The sequence below is a fragment of the Gossypium raimondii genome, chromosome 10 (assembly GCF_025698545.1).
Source record: "Gossypium raimondii isolate GPD5lz chromosome 10, ASM2569854v1, whole genome shotgun sequence".
Classification (NCBI taxonomy): Eukaryota; Viridiplantae; Streptophyta; class Magnoliopsida; order Malvales; family Malvaceae; genus Gossypium; species Gossypium raimondii.
Genome location: NC_068574.1, coordinates 10345716 through 10373067, shown reverse-complemented (window position 1 = coordinate 10373067; position 27352 = coordinate 10345716). Strand labels below are relative to the sequence as shown.

General features: G+C 33.5%; 1 protein-coding gene and 1 long non-coding RNA gene across 2 annotated transcripts; both read right to left on the bottom strand.

Annotated features, from left to right (window-relative positions):
- Positions 1-549: 549 nt before the first annotated feature.
- On the bottom strand, positions 550-3429 carry LOC105777973 (uncharacterized). The gene is made up of 3 exons (XR_008189652.1): positions 3281-3429; positions 1166-1251; positions 550-986 (listed from the first exon to the last, which is right to left on the bottom strand). It is a non-coding gene; the product is annotated as an uncharacterized LOC105777973 (long non-coding RNA).
- A 6567-nt stretch (positions 3430-9996) lies between these two features.
- On the bottom strand, positions 9997-12503 carry LOC128033878 (uncharacterized). The gene is made up of 4 exons (XM_052622365.1): positions 12240-12503; positions 11241-11549; positions 10448-10702; positions 9997-10197 (listed from the first exon to the last, which is right to left on the bottom strand). The coding sequence occupies exons 1-4, from the start codon at positions 12501-12503 to the stop codon at positions 9997-9999; spliced, it is 1029 nt and encodes a 342-aa protein (XP_052478325.1).
- Between the last annotated feature and the right edge of the window lie 14849 nt (positions 12504-27352).

The window sequence follows — 27352 nt, the reverse complement described above, 5'->3', positions numbered from 1 at the left end:
AAATAGCTAAATATCCTTTTAAAAAACTTTTCAAAAATAAGGTAATGTTTTGAGTTTGGAAATTCGAGAAACGTGCCCTAAGGTGCTGGGTTTCAATTTCACGTTTAGCCAAATTGCTAAATATCCTCTTGAATTTTAATCCATGCCATTCGAAATTTTTTTTAAGGATCGTATTTTAAATTTCTTTAAAGTTTTCAATTTTCAACATTAAGACATTAAGTAATCAATTAGGTACCTATTTTGGGCGTATCGAGGGTGCTAATCCTTCCTCGTGCGTAACCGACTCCCGAACCCGTTTTTCTGAATTTCGTGGACCAAAATCGTTGTTTTAATAAAATTAAATTGTTTATTAAAAACGACCACTTTTCAAGGTGACCCAATCACACCTCAAAAAGGATTGGTGGCGACTCCCGTTTCTTTTTTTCAAAACCCAAGTCGACCTCGTTTTTCATCAAAAAAATGGTGTCAACAATAAATAAGTTTAACATGGCATAATCCAACCACAACTTGGCCAAAGCCTAAGCATTTACACCAAACACGTTAGCCATATAAGCATAAAACATAAGTAATTTACTTATGGATGATCAGAACAGTTAATCATGTAACAATACAAATATCATCCATCTCAACTTTCGTTAATTCATGTATCACAAATTCAACACAATTCACACATGTTCATATCTTAGTTCGTATCGAACTCTTACCATTTCTTACAGATCATGCCTGTTGAACTGTTTAGAATATAGTTGGATACCCGGGATAGCTCACACACAAAGTTTGTTAACTCATATAACTGTAATCCGTCAATTCCTATACATGTATGCTCACACGAGCTGTGAATAAGTACGCTTGCACGAGCTATGAAAACAGGCCTGCTCACACGAGCTGTAGGTCGAAACTTAGCTACACGATGCTGCTCACGAGTTGTGGAGTATCTGCAACACATGCCGAACCTCAACCATCGATAGGACATTCAAGACCAGCACCTGAATCATATAAACCATAATAACATGTCATTTGTATCCTACGAATTCCTAAAGTTCAAACGGGGCTCGGTGGTCGACGTAACATTGTTGGATATGCGACAGATTAATAAATAACAATCCATGGTACATATATATTTCAACACAAGACATATAAATGCAATATAATTACACGAACTTACCTCAACGATTAAACGTAGATACGGGGGCGATTATTCCAAAACTTTATCTTTCCATTGATCTATAGCCATACGAGGTTTGTCTTGATCTAAACAAATAAATTCAACTCAATTTAATATTTACTCTATTCAATTCAATCCAATATCATATTTTAGCAAAATTATATTTTTACCCTTATAATTTTGATTTTATTTCAATTTAGTCCCTAGCTCATAAAATGAAATTCATAAAATTTTCCATTAACCCACCATAGTCAAATTTCATATAGGCCCTAGAAAGCCCTACATTTTATTTATTTCACTATTTTACCATGTATATTTTTCAATTTTCAATTTAATCCCTAAATTACAATTTCATAAAAATCACATAACAAAAGTTTTTATCTAACAATTATCCATTTTCTTTCATCAAACATCAAAACCAACCTTTATTCATTCATGACAAAACTCTACTCTTTTAACAGTTTTACAAATTAATTACAACGATCCTGAAAAAGTAGAAATCATTAAAATCGGGATGAAAAATCTTACCACACAAGCAAGGAGAGATGATCGAATGCTAAAGCTCTTCAATGGCTTTCTTAGCCCTAATTTTCGGTTGAAGATGATGGAAAAAGATGATAACCTTGTTTTATTTTATTTTATTAATCATTATTTACCTAATTACTTTTATAACCTTTTAAAACATTAAAATTTCCACTAATACCAAGCCATGTATATCCACTAACTTCATTTATGGTTTAATTACCACATAAGGACTCATACTTTAAGATTCTATAACCATTTAATACCTTTACCTACTAGAACTCAACTTTTGCACTATATGCGATTTAAATCCTTTTTATCGAATTAAGCATGCAAACGGTAAAATTTCTTAACGAAATTTTTATACGGTAATACTAACATGCTATAGACATTAAAATAATAATAAAATAAATATTTACACATCAGATTTATAGTCCTAAAACCACTGTTCCAATTTTACTGAAAACAGGCTGTTACAACGAGGGTTGTGGATCTAACTGATTGTGATACTAGATCATGGAGAATAGGATTGGTTCTTAGTACCTTTTCTGATAGTGATGCACGGATGATCTTACAAATTCCTTTACAAAAATTTCTTTATGATGATTTTATAGTGTGGAGGGGCGAGTCGACGGGTGAGTTCATGGTGCGTAGCGACTATAAGTTACTTCAATAACCCAAATAATTACAACCCGGTTGACAACACAAACTGCTACAGGAAACTTTGGAACCTAGATCTTCCTTCTAAAATAAAATTACAGCTTGGGAAACTACTTTCAATTATCTTCCTACTTTAGTGAATCTTCGAGCAAAAAGATTAACTACTGAGGTTGTTTGCCCAAGATGTATGCAAAGGTTGGAAAAAAGGGGAACACATTTTTTGTGATTGTTCTGTTACAAAAGAGACATGGGAAAATATAGATCATGTCTGGTCACAAGAAATGTCACAACTTGAGTTTATGGATTGGTTTACCTAGGTTTTTCTAAACAATAGGGTGGATGTGTGTCGAATATTTGTTTATGCTATTTGGGCTATCTGGACTAGCAGAAATCGATGGATTCATAAGGGGAGAAAGAAATCTGGAGCAGAGACAGTGAAGTTCATTAAACAGTATATTCATGAATTAATCGAGCTTGATAGAAAGAATCTTGCCTTGAGCCCGGATTCTGTTAGATGGAGACCCCCGCAGTCAGGTTTCTTTAAAATCAATTTTGATGCCGCTTTTGAAAAATAGATCCTGCTTAGGAATCATAGTAAAAAAATTTAAAGGAGATATTTTGGCTTCTAAGATAATGGTTCACGAAAATATACCTTTAGTTTTTGCAGCAGAGGCCATCGCTTGCGTGCAGGCAGTTACTGTGGGTAGAGATTTGGGGATCACGCATGCTGAGATTGAAAGGGATTGTTTGACGATAATCAAGAAAGTTCAAAATACGTAGAGGGACAAATCGGTAATAGGACCTTACATTTCTGATGTTAAAAATCTAAGTGAGGGTTTTAATGGCTGTAAGTTTCAACATGCAAGATGACTAGCAAACGAGTCTGCTCATTGTTTGGCAACTGAAGGTTTAAAAATGGGGACAAGAGCGTACCTTGTTAATGGAGATGTTGGTTAGGAAATCACGGAATTGGAAATCGATCGTGTAACTGAGTCAAATTTCAAAATGGATGTGTGGTTTTGGGAGAAGAAATTGAACCGATTAGAATTCTGTCAGTTTGTCTTCTCTTGGAGCTAGTTTGTTGAGGTTTTTCTGATACTGTTTTAGCTTTTTGTTTTTGGATTGGGCTTTGTTAGTTTTTTGGACTTCGTTGGATTAATGCTATTAATACAACCCAGTACTTTTAATCAAAAAAAATATGTCACTTAAAATTATTTCTAAAATCCAAATAACTTTGTGTGAATAAACTATTTTTTACATGTGTGCAACCTTAAATGAGTAACATGTTTCATCTATTTTAAAATTTTAATTTGATTAGCTTTAAATTTTAAAGATTTTATAAAATAAATCATACCAATTTTTGTTATCCACTAGTTTGATTATATGTATAAATATAAATATATTGTATTTATTTTTAAAAATGTAGAATGCTTTAAAAATATTATGATTGAGAAAGTAAAAACAAAATAATATAAAAATTTAAGTTTTAGAATCTTTACTATTTGTTTTATTATCAATATAAGCTAAGAATAAGAAATTTAATATTTAAAATAATGTGAAAATATATTTAATGTCAAATGATGAATGCATATTGTTTAAAATTTTAAAGAGAAAACAAAAGTTTATTATTAAAAATATTAAATAAAAGTTAATAAACTTTGACAGTAAAATTTTAAACGATTATTAACAAAAACTTAATTAATTTTTATAGAACAATGCTAAAATAATATTAGTATTTATTATTTATTCTAATTAGGTTTATTGAACATCATGTATTATAAAATTAATTAATTAATTTAAAATTACAAAATGTATTAATTTACATTTTATGCCTGAAAATAAATGCAATTTTTAATATATATTAGTTAAGATTTTAATGTTTAATTTAAATTACAAAATATATTTTTTAATATGTATTAGTTAAAATTAAATATAATAATGAAATTTATCAATTAATTAATTGGAGTTATATGTTAAGTACTAATATCATAGAAATTAAAATGTTTATGTTTATGTTAATTTAAGAGAAGTAATATTTTATAAATAAAAAGGAAAACAATAAGACCTATTTTTAGTAAGAAATTGATAATATATATGAACTAGTGTAGATAATATTTTTAAATTAGTTTTTAAATAAGAATAATTGTAAAATAAGATTAAATTAGTGAATAGAAAAGGCGAAAAGCCTTATAAAAAGAGTGATGAGGTTTATGTTGCAAATAACCCCTTCACTTATCTTTTAGATAGAGGGTAACCTATTAAAATAGACGTTTTTGTTTATTATAGGTTACATTTTAGTCACGTATGCTTGAAATGTTACGTTTTAGTCACTTATGTTAACATGTTGTAACATTTTAGTCACTGAGCCGTTAATTGTTGTTAACGGAGTAACAGTAAGCTGATGTGGCATGTTAAATCATCACTTCAAACAAAATTTTAGGTTAAATTATACAATTAGTTCCCATATTTTTTTCGTGTTGAGCAATTTATTTTGTTCTTTTATGTTCTTTTAACTTTCCTTTTTTTCTTTTTTTTTTCCATTCTTTTATGCTTTTCTCTCTGTTTTCCTCCATTATCCATCTCATTTCCATTTGTTAAAACTTTTTTATGTTTATGAAAAAAGAAAAGGCAAAAGTTGAAACCAAAATAAAACTTGTTTCGCATATGCTCACCCCACAATTACAAACCCTTATTGTCCATCGTCCATCGTCGCTTTAATGAACCAATTTAGATCTCTTAATGACCTAACACACAAGCTCACCTCACTCGAAGACCTCGTCAGTCGTGACTTATGGTAGTCCACCCTCAACAAAGTTTTGTGAGCCTGCACCCTTAACCTCCTAACCAACCCCTACGACCACCTTATTTATCTTACCTACAACATTCTCTCCCTCTCGAAATTACGTTATTTCTCGGATGCTTCAAACGAGCTTTACACTCTTAATGACTAAAATGACCACCATACGAAACTTACCCTCAACTTTACCCAAACCAGTTTGGTACCATGCTCCCTCTCTTCAGTTCATCCATGCTCAGCTTCCAATCAAGCTTGCTTGGGAATATCCAAGAAGATTTAGATCAATTTTGTCGTTTGCTTAATTTTAGTCATCATAAAATAAAAGGAAAGGAAAGGAATAATCTACATGATTCTGTAAAAGTTTGGAAATAGAAAAAATTAATTTTGAATATAAAGAATTCAATTTATGTTTAGATTTGATTAAGGATATGATTTTTATATTGATTAGTTAAATCCAATTTTAGTTTCAAAATTAAGTTATATTCAAATCAAGATTTGATTAAGAATTATTGATATTCGTTTTCACTAAAATTCAATTTAGGAATCACGTGAAAGAAATAAAGACTTGGTTTGTTTGGTTGGTAAAGATTATATTTTTGTGGTGAAGAATATGAGAAGAGAGAAAACAAAAGGGAAGAGGAAAAGGAAAATAAAAAATTGTTTAAAAATAAAAGTATAAGGGTAGTTTTAATAAATGGAAAATATAGAAAAACTATGTTAAAATAAATGGAGAAGGGATGAAAACAGAGAGACAAGGAGAAGAGAATGGAAAATTAAGAAAAAATTAAATTGCTCAAAAAAATAAAAATATAGGTACCAATTGTATAATTTAACCTAAAATTTTTGTTTGAAATGAGGATTTAACGTGCCACATTACCTTACTATTACACCGTTAACGACAATTAACGTTCAATATTAAAATGCTACAACACAATAACGTAAGTGACTAAAATGTAACATTTCAAACATAAGTAACTAAAATGTAATCTGAGACAAACAAAAATGACTATTTTGGTAGTTTACCCTTAGATATAAAAGGTCTTAGACATGAATCATGGGCTTTGCTTAATAATATTCGCCCTTTGTCACCACCACCTGTAAAAAAAGAAAGAAGACAAAAAGCAGAAAATAGGGAAACAAAACAGAAACAGGGAACAAACAAAAAAGAACGAAAGAAAAACAAAGAAAAAATTAAAATTGTATTTTTATTCGGCTATAAAAGCTAAACACAAACATTCTTTATTTTTGTACAAGAAATCATATAGAATACAAAAAAAAAAAGAACAAAGTTTGAAAGATAACTCTTTTATTTTTCTTTTTTATTTCGAAGCAAATATAATCAAAAAAAAGGAAAACAAAAGAAATAAATTTTTAACTGTTTTTGCGGTCGCCGAGAAATATCTCTGACTTGAGAAGCCTTAGAACTATTTAGGGTTTTGTTGAGGTCTTGTCAGAGAGGGTAGAAATTGAAAGGTTACTTCTTCTTTTCCTCTAATCTTTTTTTATTATTGTTTTAACCCTAGATATGTCTCTAGGGTTTCAAAGGGTTTCAAAGGGGATTTTTTTGCGATTTTCGGCCACTGGAAGGGGTGGTCTCTGTCGCCGATGACCATTGGTCGCGGCGATGTGTGACAGCCTTGTGGTCGAAAAAGGAGAGGGGATTTTAGAGAAAAAAAAAGAAAAAGGGATATGAAAAAAAACTAAAACCAAATGATTTTTTTGGGAGTTTTTTAATTTATATAACCCCCTAAAACGACGTCGTTTTGATGGCTGACCAGATGACCCGATCTGGATCGCTTGGGATCTGCATGTTTTCGTGGAAGGGGTCTAATTGTTGCCTTAGTCCTTCCGCCTTTAAGCACTTTTGAATATGGTCCTAATTCTTTTCTTTTTCTTTTTTTTTAAGTTGCACCACTTAATTTGGAATTGTTTCATTTTTAGTCCCTAGTGTAACACCTCAAACCCTACCTAGACATTATGACTGAATCTGGAAATGTTACGAAGAAAGGTTTTGAAATCAATCTTAAGTTGAAATTTCTCGTGTTAATTAGGGGTGTTCATTCGGTTAACCGACCGGTTAACCGACCCGAAATTACTATAACCGAATTAACCGACCTTCCAAAAATTTTAACCGTTAACCGAACCGATTTTTTTAAAAAAAAATTAACCAAACCGAAAATTTTTCGGTTAATAAGGTCGGTTAACCGAATTAACCGAAAATTATGTATTTTTTATTTTTGGTTAAAAATTACCCGAATTACCCGAATTACCCGAATTAACCTAATTAACCGAATTACCGAAAAATACCCGAATTACTCGAATTTTTTTATTTTTTATTTTTAAAATTTAATAAATTTATAAATTATTAAAGTAAATTGGGTTTTAGACTTTAGTAAATTGGGTTGTCTTTTAGTTTTAGTTTTATTGGATTGGGTAATTGGGTAAACTTTAGTTTTAGTTTTATTGGGTTGAGTAATTGAGTTTGGGCTGGGTTGGATAATTTTATTTATTAATTTTTTTGGTTAACCGAAAATTTTCGGTTAACCGACCGATTTCGAACTGAATTAACCGTTAATTGAAAAATCATAAAAAAATTAACCGGTCGGTTAACCGAATTTTTTCGGTTTTACCCGAATTATGCACACCCCTAGTGTTAATTGTTACTATTGGCGTCAATGTTTTAGGAAAACGTATTATTAAACTCTTTTATAAAACCGACAATTGTCTGTCTTTTTAAGTAAAACGTAGCATTTACAGCGAAAGTTTGAAAGTTGTTTTTAAAATCCGAACTTGTATTTTCAAAAACATTTATTGCGTAAAATCGTTGTTTGCCAAACGTAGCAGTTTAAAAGTCAAAATGCATCCAAAACCAAAATTATAAACAAACAGTCTGGAGAGTCCCAAAAATTACAAACTCTCAAAATAATCTAGAATTTAAAATAAAACTATTAATTAAACCACTACGCGAACTAGTGGTCACCGCTGAGACTCCGTCGTACTGACCCGCCTATGATTGAGGATTACTTGAACATAACAGACAAAAAAATGTGAGTTTTCATAAACTCAGTGTGTGACTAAACAGAGTCTTACATGCACATGTTCATAATTTTCAAATAAATAACAGATACGAACATAAGTCCTCAATAGAATCAGATCAATAGAATCATACAGATATGCAAAGTCCTACCCCTATCCTCTACACACCATCTCCAACCATCCCAACACACCATGTGGGGTTTAAAACACCCACCCAACCCTACAAACCATATAATATCTATACGATACTTATTAGAATAATATGCAGTTGTGCTACCAGAATATTGGTGAATTATTGCCTCACTGAATACTTTCTCCAATAAAAAGATCCCACCCCATATATAGATACAGAATACATATATACAGATATAATAAAATTAACATGACCCGTATACTCGTATACAAATATTATACATGCATATACAAGATAGTCGAACATACATATTGGTTTCCTAAACTCAAATAATTCTATCGAAATAGTAGATCTCATACATTAGGGTTTGTTTTGCCTTACCGACTCTACAGAAGGCCTACGATCAATCGAAATGACGTGTGTGACCCTGGAAAAATTTTTAGAATTTTGGGCTCACATGCTTGTATGGGCCCACACGCCCAAATTAACCTTGTCCGCATGGCCTACATGGCCTGGCACACAGCCCACACGATCGTATGGCATGCTCTTGTGGGCTAACATACTCGTGTAGCCCACACACCCAATTCGGCCTAGCTCGTGTGATCCACACGACCACACATACTCTCGTCACACAACCGTGTGTCACACACGATCGACCACACGACCGGGCATATGCCCGTGTGGCATCGATAGGCCACTTTTTTGGCTTTCACCGAAGCTCATTTTCTCATGTTTTCATTATGCACCTGGTTCATTTCTAGCGTGAAAGTAATACCGAGACCACTAGAACCTAAAAATCACAATACACGCCCTCAAAATCAGTTTTACTCCTCAATTAGATCGAATTACAAGAATTGACTACAGTAAAAATCAAACGTTCATCACTTACCCAACTTCCTGAAAGATCCTATTTCTACGTTTCCACAAGAGGAGAGCTCCGTTCCTCACGATTCGCTGCTGCCAACAACCCAAAAATCAATACTAACGAAAAAGACAACATCGATAAAAAGAAAAACCACTTTAAAAGAATTCTCCCTTAACCCGAGCAAAACTTTTCAACTACTTCTTGCAAGTCGTATGACAAAAAGGAAAAATCGAAGCACTGCGATTTGAAAAGGAGATTCTGACAAAATCAAGAAGAAAAGAAAAAGAAAACTTTGACAAATGAGAATAGAAGAACGTCAGAAGATGATAAGTTTTTTAGGAAAGAGAAAAAAATTAAAATTAAATTAAATTTGAAATTTAGCACATAATCCCAACCTCCTTCTCTACTCCACTAACAACTCAACTACCTCAGAATTTCACTACCCCCGAACTTCTATCCCACAACCGAAGAAAAAATTAACATTCCTGATCACATAGGGACTTGAACATGAGACCTTAAAGTAAGCTAACACCTTACCACTCAAACCAGCAAGCTCATTCTGATATGTGTTTACTGAAATTATAACATAAGCCCATCTAAAAGGAATAAGACTAGGACTAAAATAATAGAATTTTCCAAAAGTGAGACTTGAACCCAAGACTTTATACACACCTTCAAATCACGTAACCACTGAAACAAATACATATTTGTAACAAAATTCACAAAAACAAAGACAATAATTCAAGTTGTTACAACTCTACCCCTTAAAAGAAATTTCAGCCTCAAAATTTACCTAATCAGAACAAATGAAGATACTGCTAACGCATCGAGTCCTCAAGTTCCCACGTGGATTCCTCAGTGCCATGATTCCGCGACATAACCTTAAGTAATGAAATAGACTTCCTCTTCAAAATCTTTACGTCTCGATCCAAAATCTGTACCGATTCCTCATCAAGTGTCAAATTCAATCTAACCTCAATTTTCTCAACTGGAACAACGTGAGATAGATCAGACTGATACTGCCTCAACATAGAGATGTGGAATACGTCATGAATACGGTCTACCTTTAGACGTAACTCTAACTAATAAGCGACCGGTCCCATACGCTTCAGAATTCGATACGACCCAATAAACCTAGAGCTCAACTTGCCCTTACGTCTAAACCTCAAAACTTTCTTCCACGGAGTACTCGATATCCCTTCTTTTTAGATATGTATAAGACTTCTGTCTATCAGAAGCCGCCTTAAGACGATTTCAAATTTATCTGACTTTGTCCTTAGTCTCAGAAACCAATTCAGATCCCAAAACCCGTCGCTTACCCAACTCAGTCCAACACAGCAGAGTACGATATTTACGACCATTTAGAGCCTCGTAAGGTGCCATATGGATCCTAGACTGAAAATTGTTATTGTAGGCAAACTCAGCCAAAGGCAGAAAATCCTCCCAACTATCTCGAAAATTAATCACACAACATTGAAGCATATCCTTCAGTATCTGAATGAACCTCTCAGATTGACCATCGGTCTGAGAATGAAACGCAATATTGAAGTCCAATCTCCAACCTAGAGCTTCATGAAGTTTTTTTCTAAAACTGAGAAGTGAAGCGAGGATTTCTATAAGAAATTATCGAAACTAGAACCCTGTGAAGTCTCACAATCTCGGAAATGTAGAGCTTGGCCAACTTCTACAGAGAATAATCTATCCGAATAGGAATGAAATGGGCGGACTTAGTTAAACGATCTACAATGACCCAAAAAAAATCCTTCTTAGTAGGTGTTAAAGGCAACCTACTAACGAAGTCTATAGTCACACGTTCTCATTTCCACAAGGGAATCTTAACAGGTTGGAGCAAACTCGAAGGCAACTGGTGTTCAACTTTAACTTGCTGGCACGTTAGACATCGAGTAATGAAATATGTTACCTCTTGTTTCAAACCCAGCCACTAGAATAGTTCACGGAGATCTCGATACATCTTATTCCCACCAGGATGCATAGCATAAGGGCTACTATACGCTTCTCTCAAAATAGTCTGTCTCAAATCGGAGTTGTTTGGTACACAAACACGTCTTTGAAAACACAAAACCCCATTTTTATTAGGCCCAAAATCAGACGTAATGCCACTCTCATCCTGATGAAAACACACAACTAGAGAATCATCCTCCAACTGCTTTTCCCGAATAAGATAAATCCAAGTCGGTTTGACTTGCAACTTGGCTAACAGACTACCATCCTCAAATAGACTAAGGCGAGCAAACATCGCCCTCAATTTAGACATTGCTTTATAACTAAGAGCATCAGCCGCCACATTGGTTTTACTTGGATAATACTCTATCGTGCAGTCATAATATTTGAGCAACTCAATCCATCTACGCTGCCAAAGATTCAACTCCTTTTAAGTAAGGAGGTTGAGGCTCTTGTGATCAGTGTAGATGATACACCTCTCAACATACAAATAGTGCCTCTAGATCTTTAAAGAAAACACCATTACAACTAATTTGAGATCATGTGTCGGATAGTTCCCCTCCTGTAACTTAAGCTGTCAGGATGCAAAACCACAACTTTACCATCTTGCATTAGTACACATCCTAAACAGATATGCGACACATTACTATAAACCACAAACTCTTTACCAGATTCATGCTGTATCAGTACAAGAGCCTGATTCAAAACAGACTTGAGCTTCTCAAAGCTCGATTATTATGCATCAGTCCAGACAAAAGGAACATTCTTACGCAGAAGCTTAGTGAAAGGAGATGCAATCAATGAGAACCCCTCAACAAATTACTGATAATAACCCTCAAGACCCTGAAAACTACGGAGTTTAGAAACATTCTTAGGCTAATTCCAATTAAATATAGCCTCAATATTTCTAGGATCAACTCAGACCCCTTCAATAGAAACCACGTGCCCAAAAATTTTACTTCGTGCAACTAGAACTCACACTTGCTCAACTTAGCATGGAGCTGTTTCTAACGCAGTATCTGAAATACTACTCTAAGATGTTCATTATGCTCATCCTCTGTTTTAGAGTACACCAAAAATCTAGATACGGCTGAAAAACTTGATTCATCAGATCCATGAATGTCGCTAGAGTATTTGTCAAACCAAAGGTCATGACTAGGAACTCATAGTGCCTATAACGAGTCCTAAAAGCCGTCTTATGAATAACAGCATCCTTAACCTTAAATTGATGATACCCAGAATAGAGATCTATCTTCGAGAATACTAAAGCCCCACGAAACTGATCAAACAGATTGTCGATCCTCAAAAGTGGGTACTTATTCTTCACAGTTAACTTATTCAATTGCCAGTAGTCGATACACATCCTAGTGGTACCGTCTTTTTTCTTTACAAACAAAATCGGTGCCTCCATGGAGACACATCAGGACGAATGAACCCACAATCCAGAAGCTGTTGAAGCTGAGCCTTAAGCTCCGTATGCTTATTCGGTGACATTCGATATAGAGCGATGGACACCGGAGCTGTACTCGGTAGAAGCTCAATGTGAAACTCAAGTTCCTAATTCGGAGGTAACCCAGTAACTCATCAGGAAATACATCTAGAAATTCCCTCACTATTCTGATATCCTCGATAAAAGAGTCATCGGAAACTAAAACAGTTACGAAAGCTAAATATGCCTTACACACTTTTCTGAACTAGTCTTTCGACCACTAGAGCGGAGATTATGTTAGACAAGTACTCTCGACACTCGCCGATCGCCACAACTTCTACATCTTTCTCGGTTCTCAGAATGACCTTCTTTATCATGCAATCCAAATTGACTCGGTGCTATACTAGCCAGTACATATCTAGAACTAAATCGAACCCTCCAAACGGTAGCTCCATCAAATTTGCCGAAAACACAACCCCTTAAACTTCCAACGGCACATTCCTATACAGTCTATTTACCCGAACAACTTGACATAGCGGACTCAATACAAAAATCTCACCCGAAGTACTCTCAACAAGAATCCTCGAATTACCAGAGACAAAACAAGTTATATAGAAGTGTGTTGGCCCTATATTAATCAAAGTAGTATAAGGAGCATAAAAAATAAGGAACGTACCTGTAATCATATTAAAAGGCGTCTTTGTCTTCTCGGCGTCGTGCAACATAAACTAGTACAGGTTACCTCGCCTCAGTCTGATTAGCACCTCTGTCCAGTGCTCTCTATCCTCTGCCCAAACTATACTGCCCTCTGAGGCTGAACAAAACTTGGAAACGCTGTGGATACTTTCTAATCTAATGATCCATTGACCCATAACACAAACATACCCCTAATCTCCTCCAACACTCGCTCGGATGGCGGCTACTACTGTCACTGCATGGATGAACCCCAATAAGGGCAACTAAAACTCCCACTCTAGAAGGCCCTTTAGGTCTGTCCCGTTTCTTAGGCCTCTGAGTAGAATTAGGGGGCTTCGAATCCCTATTATTCTTACCTCTCTCATAATCCCTATTCTGGCTCTCCACACACTTAACCTCTTAGGCGATCTTCACCTTATCCATAAAGACGACAAACTCTCGCTCCCTCTGTGGAGCTATAAAAACCCTCAACCTGTCCCTCAACCCATCCTCAAAGTGGAAACACTTTTGGTACTCAAATGCCAAAATCCCTCGAACATAGTAGCTCAGTCTTAGAAATTCGGCCTCATACTCGGTCACAATCCTATCACATTGCGTGAGATTCATGAACTCACGTCTACAAGCATCCACATAACTCGCTTCCACATACTTCATCTGAAAAGCAGTCTTAAAATACTCCCAACTAATTCGATCCGGCTGAGTACCCTCTTCAACCAATAACCACCACTGATATGCCTCGTCGCAAAGCAAAGAAACTGCACCCTTCAGTCTTTGCTCAAGAGTGCAATCAATGTCGTTCATTATTCTTTCGGTGGCCTCTAACCAGTATTCGGCCACAATAGAGGCAACTCTAATGACTCCCCTAAATAGTTTAGCTCTATTGGAGCGGAGTCATTCAATTATCGATCCACGACTCCCAGATCCATAATGGGTCTAGCGGCCCTTTATAAAACACTCAACATGGCTTGAAACAGTATGTCATCATCAACCGAGCGATTTTGAGACCCCGTCTAGGTAGTAGGTGAAATTGCTGTCTCGCTCATATCGAGATTTGGCATACTGCTAAAAAAAGAAGACTCAGTTCAAGTCCCCCTACGACGCTCATCGCGCCCACGAGTACTGTGACCACGTGTTTCACGAACGCTCATTGTTTCGAAGTTTATCTACATTTTAAAATTTTATGCTTCCGATTCCATGTTTATTAGCAAATATGTTATGCTTCAAGTATTTATTAGAAGTTTTCAGAAGTTTTCTAGAAGTTTTAATCTCTATCTAACTTAGTATAGTTTCAGGTAATTCTAACTACAGTATTTCTAAGTTTAGAAGTACTTACAAGATCAGTGCCTGACACTCGGTGTGCCACATACTTAAATAAAAATAAACTTTGTTTCAAAACCAGTTCTTTTACAAATATAATTTTGAACCCAAAATTCAAAGCCTGAGTTTTGCAACTTAACTCTAATACCACTAAATGTAACACCCTAAGCTTGGCCTATACGTTATGGCCGAATTTGGGAATGTTACGAAGAAGGGTTTTAAAATCAATCTTCAGTTGAAATTTCTCGTGTTAATTGTTACTATTGGAGTCCACTTTTTAGGAAAACGTATTATTAAACTCTTTTATAAAATCGTCAATTGTTTGTCTTTTTAAGTAAAACGTAGCATTTGCAGCGGAAGTTTGAAACTCGTTGTTTTTAAAATCCAAACTTGTATTTTCAAAAATATTTGTTGTGTAAAACTGTTATTTACCAAACATAACAGTTTAAAAGTCAAAATACATCTGAAAACAAAATTATAAACAAACAGTCCAGAGAGTTCCAAAAATTACAGACTCTCAAAATAATCTAGAATTTAAATAAAACTATTAATTAAACCAGTTCGCGAACTAGTGGTCACCGCTAAGATTTCGTCGTACCGACCCCCCTATGACTGAGGATTACCTGAACATAACAGACAAACAGATTTGAATTTTCATATACACTGTGTGTGACTAAACATAGTCTTACATGCACATACACTCAGATTTTCGAAATACAGAACATATACATATATGGACATAAGTTCTCAACAAAATCTAATCAATAGAATCATACAGATATGCAAAGTCCTACCCCCATCCTCTCCACACCATCTCCCTACCATCCCAACACACCATGTGAGATTTAAAACACCCACCCAACCCTACACGCCACATAGTATCCACACGATACTTATTTGAATAATTTGCAGCTATGCTGCCAGAATATTAGCGAATTATCGCCTCACAGAATACTTCCTCCAATAAACAGATCCCACCCTATATACAGATACAGAATACAAATATAACAGAATTAACAAGACCCACATACTCGTATACAAATATCATACATGCTTATACAAGACAATCGAACATACATATCGATTTTCCTAAACTCAAATAAGTCTATCAGAATAATAGATCTTATACATTAGGGTTTGTTTTACCTTACTGACCCTATAGAAGGTCCACGGTCGATCGGAACATGTGTGAACCTAGGGAAAATTTCAAAATTTTGGGCCCAAATGCCCATGTAGGACCACACTGTAAATTAACCTTACCCGTATGGCCTACGTGGCCTAGCCCACAGCCCACACGGGCGTGTGGCCCAAATTTGGCCTAGCCCGTGTGATCCACAAGGTCACACATACTCCTACGAAATGGCCGTGTGTCGCACACGGCCGGGCACACGCTCGTGTGGCATTGACAGGCCACTTACCCAACTTCCCGAATGATCGAATTACAGGAATTGACTACAGTGAAAATCAAGCATTCATCACTTACCTAACTTCTCGAATGATCCCGTTTCTACGTTTCCACAAGAGGAGAGCTTCGTTCCTCACGATTCGCTGTTGCCAACAACCTAAAAATCAATACAAATGAAAAAGACAACATCGATAAAAAGAATAACCGCTTTAAAAGAATTCTCCCCTAACTCGAGCAAATCCTTTCAGCTACTACTTACCAAGCCATACGAAAAACAGGAAAAATCGAAGCACCGCGATTTGAAAGGGAGATTATGACAGAATCAAGAAGAAAAAAAAAGGAAAATTTTGATAGAGGAGAATAGAATAACGTCAGAAGGGGAGAAGTTTTTTGGGAAAGAGAAAAAATAAATTTAAATTAAATTAGAATTTTAGCACATAATCCCAACATCCTCCACTACTCCACTAACAACTCAACTATCTCAGAATTTCACTACCCTCCAACTTCTATACGACAACCGAATAAAAAATTAACATTCATGATCACACAGTGACTCAAACACGGGACTTCAAAGCAAGCTAAGACCTAACCACCTGAACCAATAGGCTCATTATGATATGAGTTTACCGAAATTATAACATAAACCCACCTAAAAGGGATAAGAATAGGACCAAAATAACAGAATTTTCTAAAAATGAGACTTGAACCCAAAACCTCATACACACCTTCAAATAATGTAACCATTAAAACAGATACATATTTGTAGTAAAATTCACAGAAACAAAGATAATAATTCAGGGCGTTACACCTAGACTATCAACCCTTTAGGGAATGAAGTGTATCGGGTTTGGGTTATTTTCCCTTTTGGTCCCTAAACTTTATTGCACTTTTATCTGACCCTTTGTTTACTGTTTTATTTATTTATGCCCTAAAATTTTGTTATGGTTTCGATTTAATCCCCTATTTATCTAATCCCACCCTTTTACTTTCTGTTATTTAATATTCTAGCATTTTTAATTTCCTTGTTTATATTTTTCCCTTTAATTTGTGTAACTTGCATTTTTATCCTCATGTTTCTTGATCATTTCATTTTAGTTTATTTTTATTTTTAAATGTTGATGTTATTGTTAAATGATTATTAGTGCTTATTATACTCTTTTATTATTTTACTTATTATTTTACTACTATTACCATTATTAAATAGTATTATTAATCGACTAAAAATTATTCCCACTTCTACTTTTTAATTATTTTATTATCTTTATTTTTTACCCACGTAAACTATTTTATTCCATTTTGCCACTACCATACTATACAACACATTTAAATATTTGTTCATTTTATACCAATACTCGAATAAATTAATCGCATATTTCATTAAATGTTATGCTCATTTTCATACGACATATATTTGGTAATTTGAATCGAGGCAATGTTCTTTATTTTGAGGATTTGAGAAATTGTACTCCTAACTTACGGGGTATGATATTCTCCTTTAACCGAAATAATCGAACTTCCCTCCTCTTTTTTAAAATAAATTAATTAAAAACATATAAGATTTTGACAATAATTAAACGGTGAGCGTTCTTATTCGAGATTTTGTGCCCCAACTTACGGGACATGACTTTTCCTCTTGTTCGACCTAAAATGAGAAAACCTCATAAAAAATTCAATTTAGATAGAGACATTTTCAATGCCATCAAATAACATCATATGAAAGGGATCGTATTTTAAATCTTCTTCAAATTCTTAATTTTTGACGCTAAGACACTAAGTAATCAGCTAGGTACCAATTTTGGGTATTATAAAGGTGTTGATCATTCCTCATACGTAACCGACTCCCGAACCTATTTCTCGAATTTTGTAGACCGAAAATCATCGTTTTAGTAAAAGTAATCTTTTATTAAAATAAGTAAATCTCGAGGTGACCCAATCACACTTAATAAAAAAGATTAATGAAGACTCTATTTTTATTTTAAAATAAAAAAATTTAAATTTAGAAAAAAAAAGTTTCGATAGTAACAATTTCAAAAAATTTGAAACAAAATCGATATGCGCATTGAAAAAATAATGAAATGGACAAAGTAAAACAGTAATACTTAATTAACATTAAAATATAGCATAAGTGAGTGGGTGAAAAGACGTTACATAATAAATAAGATGACCCACAACACCATGAAGTCGGAAAATAACAAATGTCACCTTAAAAGGGGATGAAGGCCTAAAGTCGTGATATTTATATCTTTAGGTACTATTGGCACTCTCAAACCAATTTTATAATATAAAAATAAAACGTCATAAATACAAATAGGAAAATCAAATCAAAATTGTAAAATTATGTTGATATTAATAGTATCAGGTATTTATTTAATACGGATTTGAACCGTGTTATCCATCTTCTATTTTAATATTGTATAAAAACTAATTGTTTATCTTTAATTTTTTAGTAAAAATAGCTTGAAATAGGATAAAAAAGTATTAGTCGATTTTTCAATTAAGAAGAGTACAAGTGTAACACCCTAAAATATATAGGGTTAGATAAAATAAATACCCAAAATAACACTCCTAGAAATCCTAAGTTTTATATAAATATTATTTAGAGTAGAAACTTAACAAGAATGGGTAGAAACCCAAATGATTAAGCATTACTTCCTTTCTCCCTTGAATCCCAAATTCAAGTCATGTCATTCACCCCATTTCCCTTCTTATTTTCGGCAAGTTAGGTTAATTATCCAAACAACCCCTAAAATTTTATTTTCTAATTAAAACTGAATTTTTTTCTCTTATTCCCTATTTCTCTTTCCTTTCTTGTTTATCATCTCTTTTACACAATATTTGCTCTCCATTACTGAAATTATTTTCATCCTCTCAAATCAAAATCGATTTCTGTTAGCTCGTTTTTCTATTGATTTAGCGTGTCATCGTCAATTGTATCTCTAAACCTTGCCAAGAATCAGTAAGTGTCTCCGTTTCATCAATTGAATTTCGTAATTTGTAATATCATGGCCTCGACACAAGTCTTTCATCTGATTAATCAAATATTTTATGATTTCTTGCTAAATTCTTGAAAATCTTGACAAATCTTAATTCAATTGTTAATTTGAGTGAACTTTTCTATTGAAGGACCCGATTTAGGTACCCGAAATAGACTTAAACGTGAGGAATGTTGCTCGAGACCTCGTCTGCGTTCTTTTACAAATGAATCGAGACAAATCGTGCCTTGAAATAGGGCTACAAGGCTAGTCACACGGGTGTGTAGACCAACCGTGTGAACCACACGACCCCCTCACACGGTCATGTTCCCCTGAAACTAGAGGTGCTCATGGGCTGGGCGGCCCGGCCCGGCCCGACGGCCCGCCCGAAATATGGGAGGGTTTGGGTAAAAATATAGGCCCGAAATATGGGCTTGGGCAAAAAAACGAGGCCCGTTTAGAAAACGGGCCAGGCCTCGGGCACCACTTTTTCGGCCCGGGCCCGGCCCGATATAATAAATATATTTATTTTTTAAAATTTTAAAATATTTTTTACATACTTTTTTAATTTTTTTTTAATTTTAAAATATTTTTAAAATATATTTTTTACTTTTTTTAATTTTAAAATATTTTTAAAATACTTTTTTTAATTTTTTTAATTTTAAAATATTTTTAAAATACTTTTTTTAATTTTTTAAAATTTTTAAAATAAAAATGGGCTGGGCCGGGCCCGGACTTATGATTTTTTTCCCGGGCCGGGCCTAGGCAAAATCTTAGGCCCATATTTCGGGCCGGGCCCGGGCCGAAATTTTTTTATGGGCCCGGCCCGGCCCATGAGCACCTCTACCTGAAACCATAGGTTTTTTTATTCTCACACGGCCTGCGACACAATCGTGTCTTTCGTGTAGGTTGATTTTATAAATTCCATATGGCCACAGCCTGTCACACGACCTAGCCACATGATCGTGTAACCTTTCCACACGTTCCAGGGCTTCCTACACAGTCCGGTCACACGGTCGTATGTCCCCTACTTCTCTGATTAATTCCCGAACAATTATTAGTATACTATCTTTTTCAATTAAATACTTGATATTATGAATAATGTGGAATCCATGATTTTATTTATTAGATTTGCATGATATGTGTTGAATACGTTCCTTCTATAACTAAATTATTGATAAATTGTTACTGTTACTCGTATCACCGAATTACCGATTGCATAAACAACATGCTTATTGTATTGATAAACCAAATGCATGGCAAACATGTCTACTACTACTGTTGATATAAACACATGTTAAACATGTTATCTGTTTCTATACTGTATTGATGCTCGCATGTCACACTGCATTGCATGGGATGGGACACTTTGAAAGGAGGAAGTACTAGCAGTTTTAACTACAAACACTGGTGGTTTATCCACAAATTACTGGCTACTTTTATCTGCAAACTCGTTGTGAATTCACAACCACTGGTAGTATATTAACCTGCAAACATCAGTGGTTTGTCCACGATTTTTACTGATAGTTATTATCTGCAAACAAGCTGTATATTCACAACCACTAACAACATATTAACCTACAACACTTGTGGTTCAACCACAAATTGGAGTGTCCAGGATATAAGAGTTCTAGGGAACTCTTATTGTGGAGTGTAGTGGTGGGGGAGGGCCTATCTTTACTATTAAACTGAACTTGTATTGTATTGCATCGACACGCATAAGCATGGCTGTTAAACTTTTGAAAATATTGTTATACTAAATGATTGTTACCATACTGGATATTGTTATTATTTTTTGGTTTAATAATTTGCACTGGTTTTCTTGAGGGAACTTACACTAAGTGTCATAGCTCACTCCCCCTTAAATTTTTATCCTTACAGATAAACCACCAGGTTAAGACACGAATGCGACATTTAGAGGGCCTCGTCTCGATTTTTAATTGCAATTTTTTTAGGTTCATTACATGATTTATTTTATTATTCGAGGATTGTAATATTTTATTTTGAATTGTGGCATAAAACTTAAGATTTGGATATTTCCTTATATATATAGCTCACATGACATTAAGTTTTTTTAGGATATTGAAATATGATTATTAATTTCCTATACGCGAACCCTGATTTTTATTTTAAACGCATATAAAATTTCACTTTTTTTCTGCTAAATTATAATTAAAATTTTGGGAATAATAAATTGTTATTTAACTAAGTTTTCTACTTAAATTAAACAAATGTTTTAAAATAATTGTTTTCAAAACTCTGATAGCTTACTAAGCTATTTCGGTGGCTAATGTAATCTTCCAAATTCGGGTCTAACGTCTAGGCTGGATTGGAGAGATTACAACAAAAATAGTAAATATTTTGTAGAAATTAGACCTTTTCTTGGGTTAAGCTATCCGCCCAAGTCCAAAGGACTGTTCGAAATTTGAAAGGGTTTGGGCAAAAATGTTAGAGTAGAAAAGCGGGTTTTGGCAAAAAAAAAAAGCCCTTTTAAAACAATTAGACTTTAAATGTTGAAGCTCAAGTCCAGTTCAATCCAACCTGTTTTCTATGTTTATTACATAATATATTATATAATTTATAAAACATAAAAATTAAATTTATAATAATATATAATACTATAATGTAAACATTAAAAAGAAGTTAAGTTGCCTATATACAAATAAATAAATAAATAATTATAAATTTTAAATATTAAATTAAATTAATATAAATATTTTTCAAAAGAATTTTAAAAATAATATGGACGGATTTAGACAAGGTTAATTTTAAGCTCATATTTCAAATCAAGTTGAGCTTGGACAAACATAATGTGTGTTAATATTGTATTTAAGTCGGACCCAAACCATCAACATCTTTGAATGAATTAATAGAAAAAGCTAATATTTTGAAAAAATGAATGTAATTTAATATGTTCCCAACTTACTTTTATGAGAAACCAATTAAATAATATATAAGGATAAAAAAATTATAAAGTAATTTAGTGTGTGTTTGATAAATCATATAAAAGTTTGAACGTTTAAATAGTATAGAATAAGCTACTTATCAGTAGAGGTGCTCATGGGCTCATGGCGGCTCACCCGACCCGACCCCTCGAAATATGGGAGGGTTTGGGTAAAAATATAGGCCTGAAATATGGGCTTGGGCAAAAAAAGAGGCCCGTTTAGAAAACGGGTCGGGCCTCGGGCACCACTTTTTTGGCCCGGCCTGGCCCAATATAATAAATATATATATTTTTAATTTTTTTTAATTTTAAAATATTTTTAAAATATTTTTTTATTATTTTTTAATTTTAAAATACTTTTAAAATACTTTTTTAATTTTTAAAATAAATTTTTGGTATTTATTAAAAAATTTTGGCCGGGCCGGGCCGGGCCCGGGCTTATGATTTTTTTCCTGGGCCGGGCCTGGGCAAAATTTCAGGCCCATATTTCGGGCTGGGCCAAAATTTTTTTATGGGCCGGGAGTTAACCTAGAAAATATTAAATTTATTTTATTTTAATAAAAATTAAAATAAATTATCTTTTAAAAAAAATGAGATATTCAAATTACCATATGTATCTTTATCCAAACATATCAAACATAATATAAAATATTACATTAATAAGATTAAAATTTAAAAATAATTTTAAAATTAATATTTACTTTTATCAAACAACATAATTATATTGAATTTTATTTATTAGTTTAGCAAACAATTTTAATACAAATTTAGTACTTATAAAATTTAATAATAAAATTTCCGGTTCTTAAATTTTCAATTACCAAACATACCTTTAGTTTTATTTAATATACAAATGATTTCGAAACAGTGAAAGGTGAATTTAATTTATTTAACATTTAAATATATAAAACATCTGTGCCAAAGGAGAATTTCCAATATTATTGGGCCCAAGGTCACTAGCTTTCCTATATAGTTCTCCCTCTTATTGGCTCAACCTAAATTTCATTATAATAATGAAAAATTTCCATTTTATTGAAATTAAATTATAGGGAATAATTCTGTCCCATCTGAAAAGAAAAAGAAAAGTTAAATCATGGGATATAATTGAAATTACAAAAGAAAGCACGAAACATTACCCACCAACCCTCTCTTGTGAGGCTTAGAGCATGAAAAAATTGACAATCACTACATTCCAAGATAACCCAAGATGTAGGTAATGATTGTTATGGTGGAAATTAGTGTGAAAATTGGGAGCTGATTTTGATCTTTAGAAGTGGCCAAAACAATAAAGTATGTCTTCCTTTTCTAGTTGATTAATAATAATGACTTTGTGAAACAAAGCTAGAAAAGGCTTTCACAAATGATGATTTTTCTTTATAACTTTTTAATTAGTCGAACTTGCATGGAAAATGAAGAAAAGTTTTCCGGTTAAATTAAAGCTAATATTCTTCGAATTTTAAAAGTAGAAGTAGGAATGCTTTATTTATCACCATATACATCGAGCACCATTATATGGTAAACACATTAAATAAAAAAGTTTAGAAGCCCTCCTCCTCAAAAATTGGGCTCTCGCCCTACACAGTGGGTGACTCTACGGGTGTAGCCGTACGCAACCTACTTCTATCACGTCTATTTTGGATATTCATTCTATTTTCGAAAGCTTAGAAGTTAAAGTATATCTACAGTGTAACACAAAAGTTCAAGCATTAATCATCCTCCTAGATATTTCACAATCTAAAGTTTACAATTTATCTAAAGTTTTAATAACTGAAGTAGGACCGGCATTAGAGTCTCGGATTTAATTTCCTATAAAAAATTAATTTTTCAAAAACTTGTGGCATGATTTTTCCCAAAATACCCATTTTTAATGCATGCATACAGACTCAAAAATTTCCTCAGTCCGAGTTTAGAAAATCTAGGTTTTGATACCACCAAATGTAACCTCCTCAACCCAGCCTAGACGTTAGATCCAAATTCGGAATATTACATTAGCCACCGAAATGGCTTAGCAAGTTATTGGAGTTTTGAAAATGGTCATTTTAAAATTCGTTAGTTAATTTTAGAAGTAAAACTTGGTCTATTTTAAAAAAAAACTTACCTAAATTGAAAGAAAACAATTTAAATTTACTATCCTAGGTACAAAGTTTACTTTTGAAAACATCGTTTATTACCGGATTCTTATACTTAATCTTTAATTATAATTTAGTAGGAAAAGTGATATATGTTTATGATTTTATTAAAAATCGGGGTTAATGTATAACTATTTAATAATTATAATTAAATAAACTAAAATTGAATTAAATGTCATGCAAGCTGTAAATAAACTAAAACATCAAACTTGAAGTCTCATGCCATAATTAAAAATAAAATAATACAATCTTTAAATTAAAATAAAATATCAAATACTACATCTAAAATATTAAACAAAATCGAGTCGAGAACCTTCGAATGTCGTGTTCGTGTCGTACCTTCGAATGCCGACACCTTTCTGAGGCATTTCATCACGTTTGGAAATGTTTCCAGTTCTCTAACACCAATCACATCTTTTGAAAAATTCGAAAGCACCGTAGATCATTGTTGGCCAATAAAAACCAGATTGCAATATTTTCTAAGTTCTCCTTGTCGAAACCGATTTTTTGAAAAAAAACAAATTTTAAGGTTGTCGACTTTAAAAAATGAAAAATGGGAGTCGCCACCAATCTTTTATTAAGGAGTGATTGAGTCACCTAAAAACGACTTTGGTCTACGAATTTTAGAAGAACGGGTCCGGGAGTCGGTTACGCATGAGGAAGGATTAGCACCCTCATTATGCCCAAAAATTGGTACCTAGTTAATTAATTAATGTCTTAAGGTCGAAAATTTTAAAAATATAATCTTTAAAAACTTAAAACGTTGCATATTAAGACCCTTTTCAATTTAGAGAAGCAAAAATGCCACACCCAATACGTTAGGGCACAACATTCTAATTTCCCCCAAAATGAATTAGGTCAGAATACTTATACAATAAAACTTTAAAAGAACATCCACTCATCCAAGATTTAAGAAATCACACCCAATACGTTAGGGCACGATCCCTTTAGAATCCCAAACTCGGAATATTTCATTTACTTTAAAAGAACATCCACTTATCCAAGATTTAAGAAATCACACCCAATATGTTAGGGCACAATTCCTTTAGAATCTCAAACTCGGAATATTTCCTTCATGATTTTTTTTAAAAAATTTCATTTCGAGAAATCAATGCGTCACATCCAATACGTTAGGACACAACGTGTTGAATTCCCAATAATGAGTTTTTATTTTAATTAAAAGAATATCCATTTTGAAAAAGTTTGATTTTAAAAATCGAGTAAGAAATGTAATGTTATGCTACATTAAATATATAATGCAATAATAAATACTACGATAGCATAGAAATAATACAAATATATGAACAAATAAGTAAAATAATGGCTGCAAAATATCAAATAAATAGACAAGATAATAAAAATATATGTAAACATAAATTAATAGACAAATAACTGAAATAAATAAAAAATATACATACATCCATGAAAATATATAAGTTTAAAATAATTAAGATAATATCAAAATTAATAAAACATGTGTCTAAAATATACGAAAAATATTAGTTTTTTTAAGGTGTAAATACATGCAAAAGAAACATATTTATATATATACATATAATAATAATAATTTCATAAAAAAATTAGAAATCTGATTTTAAGAAAAATATGAGAAAGGACTAAATTGGGTGGAAGTAAAAAATAGGGTAAATCCATAAATAAATAAAAGTAAAGGATTAATTTGAACGCATTTAATTACATAGAGGGGCTGGAAGGAAATTTTCCTTCTCCTCTAAAACGACGCTGCTCAACTTAGACCCAATTGAAATAAAAATAAATAAAAGGGTAAATTAAGAAAAAAACTTAATTACAAAAACATTAAAAGGCGGAGGGGCTAAATAAAATAAATAAATAAAATTCGTAGTGGTATCACCTTCTCCCCCTTTTTAAAATCGTAAATAAGTAAAAAAAAATAATCGAAAGAAAAAAATAGTAAGCCACCTTTAAAAAACTGCCAATCGTTCTCTTTTTTATTCCTCTTCCTCCTTTTTTCTCTCCTCTTCCATTTACAATGAAGGGAGAGGCCTCTATTTATAGTTGAGCCTCCCCAAATCCAACGGTACAGATCAATTACATCAACGGCTGAGATTAAAGGGTATCTCTAAGATTACAAAATCATATCTCCTAAGATTGCATATCATATCAAAGATTATACATCATATCTAAGATTGCATATCATATCTAAGATTGCATATCATATCTAGGATTGCATATCATATATAAGATTGCATATCCTTAAAGATTATGTTTCCATTTGTGAGCCCGGGCTAAAATTGGGTATTACAGCTGCCCCTCTTTGCTCGTTGTCGTGTAACAGGAACGAAGCAAAGACTTTAAAAATGCCCAATTTTGCCTGGTCGTGCTGAACCTTGGTACATCTTCAGAAGTATAGGAATTAGTGCCATCTTCAGTCCGCCTCACTGCAACTTCAGGAGGATAAGACTTGCTTGTTTAGTCTGCTTCACTGCAACTTCAGGGAGATAAGACTAGATGCGATCTGCTCTCTGCAAGTTCAGAGAGATAAGATCTAAGGTTTTAATCCGCTCCACTGCAACTTCAGGGAGATAGGATTATCGGTTTTAATCTGCTCCACTGCAACTTCAGGGAGATAAGACTTGCCATCTTCAGCCTGCCCCACTGCAACTTCAGGAGGATAAGACTTGCTTACTTAGTCTGCTCTACTGCAACTTCAGGAAGATAAGACTACTGGCTTCAATGTACTCTACTGTAACCACAGGGAGGTAAAATCCATTTTCGATCTACTCCACTACTGCTTTGGGAGATAAGACCTGAAATATTCAATCTATTCCACTATTGCCCAAGGAAATAGAATTACTGGCTTCAATGTACTCCACTGTACCTACAGAGAGGTAAAATCTGCCATCTTCGATCTGCTCCACTACTGCTAAGGGAGATAAGATCTGAAATCTTCAATCTATTCATTGTTGTCCGGGAAGTAGAATTATCGGCTTCAATGTACTCCACTATAACTATAGGGAGGTAAATCCGCCATCTTCGATCTGCTCCACTCATCGCTAGGAGATAAGATCTGAAATCTTCAATCTATTCCATCGTTGTCCGAGAAGTAGAATTATCGGCTTCAATGTACTCCACTATAACCACGGGAGGTAAAATCCGCCATCTTGATCTACTCCACTCTCGCTAGGAGATAAGATCTGAAATCTTCAATCTATTCCATCGTTATACGTGGAAGTAGAATTACCGCTTCAATGTACTCCACTATAACCACGGGAGGTAAAATCGCCATCTTCGATCCGCTCCACTATCGCTAGGAGATAAGATCCAAATCTTCAACCTTCTCT